This window comes from Chanodichthys erythropterus, chromosome 5, assembly GCF_024489055.1.
Source record: "Chanodichthys erythropterus isolate Z2021 chromosome 5, ASM2448905v1, whole genome shotgun sequence".
NCBI lineage: Eukaryota > Metazoa > Chordata > Actinopteri > Cypriniformes > Xenocyprididae > Chanodichthys > Chanodichthys erythropterus.
The window spans coordinates 23741410-23747409 of record NC_090225.1 but is presented as its reverse complement, the minus strand read 5'-3'; the positions used below and the strand labels follow the sequence as shown (position 1 = coordinate 23747409).

The 6000-nt window shown below is 33.8% G+C and overlaps 1 protein-coding gene across 4 annotated transcripts in view; it reads left to right on the top strand.

The window, feature by feature from the left end:
* The first annotated feature begins 599 nt into the window (after positions 1–599).
* The window catches only part of map4k5 (mitogen-activated protein kinase kinase kinase kinase 5), a 43292-nt gene continuing 37891 nt past the window's right edge, over positions 600–6000 (top strand). For 2 of the 4 annotated variants that reach the window (XM_067386653.1, XM_067386650.1), the window contains exons 1-3: positions 600–758; positions 1531–1712; positions 5825–5882. In XM_067386653.1, the coding sequence (XP_067242754.1) occupies positions 1605–1712; positions 5825–5882 (166 nt within the window). In that variant the 5' untranslated portion in view covers positions 600–758; positions 1531–1604. The other 2 variants (XM_067386651.1, XM_067386652.1) reach the window with 2 other exon arrangements.

Below are 6000 nucleotides of genomic sequence, written 5' to 3'. Positions count from 1 at the left end.
TAATAATCATTATAAAATAGTAATATTCCTAAACTTCGTCATATGTGTGGCTCTGAGTATATCCGTCAGATGGCGCTAGGCGACCACTGTAGAAAAGAAAAGAAGAAAAGAAAAGAAAAGAAAAGAAAAGAAAAGAAAAGAAAAGAAAAGAAGAAAATTAAAGAATGTCCATAACTTTTACTGAAAGACAAAGTTTTGTCAAGTTCAGTTTTCATGCACTATAATACATAAACAATAGACAATTTAAAACAAGATGACTATATATGGAAATATAAGCTATTACATTTCTCACGTGTGAAGAGACCAAAATAAACAACACCGGTTAATTACTTTATATCCTTTTTCCCCATTATTTATTTTGCAATATAACTGACTGCAGCTATTGTCTAACCGGCTAGTACCTTGTCACTACAATGGTACCATTATTTCTCGTGCAAATAATGCACAGTGAAACACAGTGAAAGAGATACTGTGTAATGTTTTAACGTTGTGCTTGCTTTTATATATCGTATTTGCTTTTCTGTGTGTGTGTGTGTGTGTGTGTGTGTGTGTGTGTGTGTGTGTGTGTGTGTGTGTGTGTGTGTGTGTGTGTGTGTGTGTGTGTGTGTGTGTGTGTGTGTGAGGTCTGGCTTCAGTTGAAGTTTGCGCTTCTCTCTGTTCCTGTTTGGATGGTTTTTTCGACGCACAATGAACTTCGTCATTTAGGAAAACCTCTATATCTTCACGAGCTCAGAGGACAAGGATTAATCGCACAAATGGTGAAGTCTGAATCAGTGTTTCTGAATTTAAGCGATTTATTTCGTGTTGTAGTTTGACGCTGTTTATAGCATTAGCATTAGCTATTCTCATTAACTTTACTGTCACTCAGAGCAAACCGCAATTTAAAAAACACTCAACAGCTAAACGCAAGTATATATCTGTAAAATCTGGATTATGCCTTTTGAACATATTTGAATATGTATATTTTTTTTCTTTATAAAATGACGTTTAAAGCTGAAGTGATTATGTGAGATTAGTTAGCAGAAGTTAGCTGAGTTAGCTTAAAACACGTAGATTCAAACAGAAAATTAACTTTAATTATTAAACTTTGAATAAGTTAAACTCACAACTTTATTAAGAGGGGGAAACTTTTCAAAACAACCACCTGTTTTTGACAGTTAAGAATCGCTGACACTCGTTAATAATTTTGAAATGCGTCCAAATAACTGAAAGTAAAGCTTATAATTTCCTGTATTAATATACAAATAAATACCTCGAAATAAATAAATAAACATCTGCACCAGCTACACTATTTAAAGTGGGTTTAAAAGTGGTTTGCTAATAGTTTTGTTTGTTGGAAATGTCTTTATAAAACGACTTTAACTTATTTTTATTTTGTCCATATATTGCTTCTGCAGTTTCACACACAAGATTAAGCATCTGTCTATCTAGTTTATCTATCTGTCTGTGTTGCTGTCTATCTGTCTGTCTGTTTAAGCTTAGGTGTGCTGGTATTAATCTCATGTTGTTCTGGTTTCTGTTATTTTTCAGGGGGATGTGGACTGCAGGTCTGTTGTGAAACTGAATCTGGGTCATTAAAGTAGTAAATCCCCGAGTCCGACAGCATGGATCCGCTGGGCCGGTCCGGAGGGGAGATTCAGCGCAGAAACCCTCAGCACGACTTTGAGCTGATCCAGAGAGTTGGCAGCGGAACCTATGGAGACGTGTATAAGGTACTGGACACATTATACCTTGGATTCATGAATCAACTCTCTTATAGAGAGTGAGAATCTACTTCACATTGCGTTACATTCTGTGTAGTGGTTGCCATATTTTAGGACACAATCAGGAGCACATAGTGACAACAAACACAGATTGGCAGGTGGATCATTTATCATTGTTATATCTCGTTATAAAGTTGTTTACCTCATTGAGTTTCACTTTCATACATACTGGGAAGCTGAAAAATCGCACATTTTCCATGCTGGCCATGAGAACGGCTATGGAAATTGATGACGTCTCTCTTTCTCTCTCTCTCTCTCTCTCTCTCTATATATATAATCAGTACAGTCCAAAAGTTTGGAACCACTAAGATTTTTAATGTTTTTAAAAGAAGTTTCGTCTGCTCACCAAGGCTACATTTATTTAATTAAAAATACAGTAAAAACTGTAATATTGTGAAATATTATTACAATTTAAAATAACTGTTTTCTATTTGAATATATTTCACAAAGTAATTTATTCCTGTGATGCAAAGCTGAATTTTCAGCATCATTACTCCAGTCTTCAGTGTCACATGATCCTTCAGAAATCATTCTAATATGCTGATCTGCTGCTCAAGAAACATTTGATGTGTACAATTGTACAAAATATTTGTGTAGAATAATTTTTTTCGGGATTATTTGATGAATAGAAAGTTGAAAAGAACAGTGTTTATCTGAAATCTAAGCTTTTGTAACATTATAAATGTCTTTACTGCCACTTTTGATTGATTTAATGCATCCTTGCTGAATAAAAGTATTCATTTCTTTAATTTCTTAAAAAAAAAAAAAAAAAAAAAAAAATTCTTACTGACCCCAAACTTTTGAACGGTAGTGTATAATGTTACAGAAGCTTTGTATTTCAGATAAATGCTGTTCTTTTGAACTTTCTATTCATCAAGGAATCCTGAAAAAAAAAAAGTACACAACTGTTTTCAACATTGAAAATAATCATAAATGTTTATTGAGCAGCAGATCAGCATATTAGAATGATTTCTGAAGGATCATGTGACACTGAAGACTGGAGTAACGATGCTGAAAATTCAGCTTTACATCACAGGAATAAATTACTTTGTCAAATATATTTAAATAGTTCACAGTTATTTTAAATTGTAATAATATTTTACAATATTACTGTTTTTTTACTGTATTTTTAATTAAATAAATGTAGCCTTGGTGAGCAGACGAAACTTCTTTTAAAAACATTAAAAATCTTAGTGGTTCCAAACTTTTGGACTGTACTGTGTATATATGAGTGCGTGTGTATAATAGCCAGTAAAATTTTGTTAATATTACTGAGTGGTTGTAATATTACTGTGTGGGGTCTGCAGTCACCTTAGGCACCTTTTAGCCCACCATTTGCATACAGAGAGCTAATGATAGTAGCTCAAGCAGTAGCAAGAGAAAATAAAATGTGTATTGTTATTTTTGAGCTGTTTGGGTAGCCACAAACTCTTAAAGTGTCGCAAAGTTACAGTCATTAAATGTCTGCACCATCATGCCACACATCAGTAATCAGTATCCTGCATAGATTTACAGTTCTGAATGTTAAGAGACTCGTTCCTTAACTTGCGTTATCCTGCCATGTGCTCATTTACTGCCTTTCCAAATCCTTCAAGTGAAAAAAGGCCATATAAGGTCAGCAAATGTCCCAGTAGCAGCTCCTGTGAGAAGAATAAGCTTTTGAGTATATTAGTGACATGTGTGGTTGCTTGTTTCCTTGAAAAGAATGGTTTGTTTTGAATTTTGGTTAGTGTTAATATGTAAATGCATTTAGCGAACACTCCTGTGAAGGTTTATGTGGTGTCTTTTGAAGATAAAAACAAACAAAAAGATAGAAAGTATTAGGAATTTAAATTTTAGGTGATGAAGTTTGTGGCAAGCATCACCGTTATTATTATTGCTCATACCGGAGTAGTAGATTTGAGCAAACTAATAATCCTTAGTAATGAACTTTATCATATTACTTTTACAGCATTGTTTGTGTAGTCATGTATGATACCTCAAATCGTGCAGTATGTTGAGTTTTCTAAGCAATGATCGTTTATGCACCTTAGCAACTGCCTGGCAACACCCTGGCAGCCACTCACTATTCACATTGTTTGTTGCACATGCAAACACAAATCTTCAGAAAATGTAAAAATCTAGTTCTTGGTTTATTCTGGCTATAAGTTGAATTCATTTTTGCGAGTTGTGTTCATAAGGTTTTACAGAAAATGCGGTAGAAATAAATATTTGAAATGGAAAAGGCATTTGTGATCTCTTGAGTTTAATTCTAAATTATACTCGGGAGATTTGATAAAAAAAATAAAATAAAAAAAATCATACTTGATCTCATGGAAACTTTGATCAAAGATTTATTAACTTGCATTTGGCTTGAGAGTGCAACATGAGTGTTTAATTTGTTTATTTGGAGACTAAACACACACACACACATTGTCCCCCAGGAATTTGGATGTAGCCGGCGGTCTGGAAGTGCTTGAAAATCTGGTGGAGTTTCCATTCATTCAGCAGAGTGCAGGAGTGTGTGTGTGCGTGTCTGCGTATTATATTTACTGTTATTGATTGCTGGACACACTTCCTGGCTGGCTTTGTGGCTGCTGGTTATGTGTATGATCTGAGGGTCTAGCATTGATCCGACCCACTACATTAGGGACTTTTTATATAGTCTACCTTATATGGTCTTTTTTTACTTCTTGAGAGATTTGGCAAGGCAGTAAAATGTTAGTTATTCTTTGAAAACAGGGGAGCCATAATTTTAAACAAAGAGCCGATTTTACAAAATATGTTAAAATGCAGTAAATAAATAATAAAATACAGGTTAAAAATAACCAAGACTTTTTTCCACGCTACTTTTTGCTTAAAAAAATATTCTTATTTATGTACACCAATATTGTTAATTTGAATAATATTTTAAATTGTTAAAGTGTTATGAATTCAACTGATTAGACGTGTTTTTTATTATTTAAATTTAATTAAACCATCGCAAAAGAACACAGAATTTAGGGAAAAATAAAAACGATTTCATAAATATCTAAATATAACTACATAGCAATAAACGTACATTTTCACAGGAATCTGTATTTATTAAATCATGAAAAAAAAAAGTTTGAATTGATTTATTGAAATGAAAAGTTTGAACTAAAATAATTACATTTTTTAGATATTTTTTTAACAATATTTTTTTTTTTATCAGCAGCAAAATCATTGCAAATATTCTGGGTATCATAATGGGTTGCAGTATATAGCTTAGTTTAGAGTATGAATACTGGTTCAGAGCTGTGGATACCATTATCTGGCTACTTAGTAATAATAATGTTATAAGAGTTATCTGGTATTATGGTGCTACTGTGTGTTTTACCATATAGTAAAGATACCAGTTTACTTTGTTGTCTGTCGATGAATGGCATTGACAAGAATTGGTGTTACATGTGGCCTGAGCCTCAGTGAGACAAACACACACATAACTTTCTTACAAACACTCTCTCAGATTTGGATGTGTCTTGTTGTCTCACACATAATCACACAATCATACTCGTTTATTACTTGTTTATTGTACCTGTTTATCTTGCTCAGTCCTAAGATAAACACTTTTTATGTACTGTTAAATGACACTTGAAAATTATATGGCAAAATACAGGGTTCACACAGTGTGAAAGAAAACCTATAGATATCTGGGAATTTTTGAAATTGTGATTTCTGGAGAAGGCATGGAAATGCAAACAATCTTACAATGTCTTTGCGTTTTGTTAGTGCTGCTATCTCTATAAAATCCATATCTAATAATCAGAAAAGATTTGTGGAAAAGGTATAGAAATTAACTGGCCAAAAGTGTCGAAACCCTAAAGCTGGTTGTTTTAAAAACGACTAAAAAATGGATGACCCTCAAGTCTCTTTTCTGTCTGTGCTCATGTGTTTTGATGGCTGTCGACCTACTTCCATTTGGAAACGATGAGACTGTTTCCACCAGAGACACGGCTCTCACTTACACACGCACATTCCAGTGTTTTGATCGGAAACTATTCTAGCTCTTTCTTTTTTTTTTTTTTAAATCATTCTTCCCTCCTTGTGTTTGTATTCTGCAGGCTCGAAACATCTCCACTGGAGAACTTGCAGCAGTGAAGATCATCAAACTTGAGCCCGGTGAGTATGAAGCCATTCTGTTGTGCTCAAGGAGGTGTGGTGTGAAGCCTGCGGTGAAGCTCACATGACACATCCTGTTTTGTTCTTACCAGTGCAGCATGAAAGAGAAATTAATGAT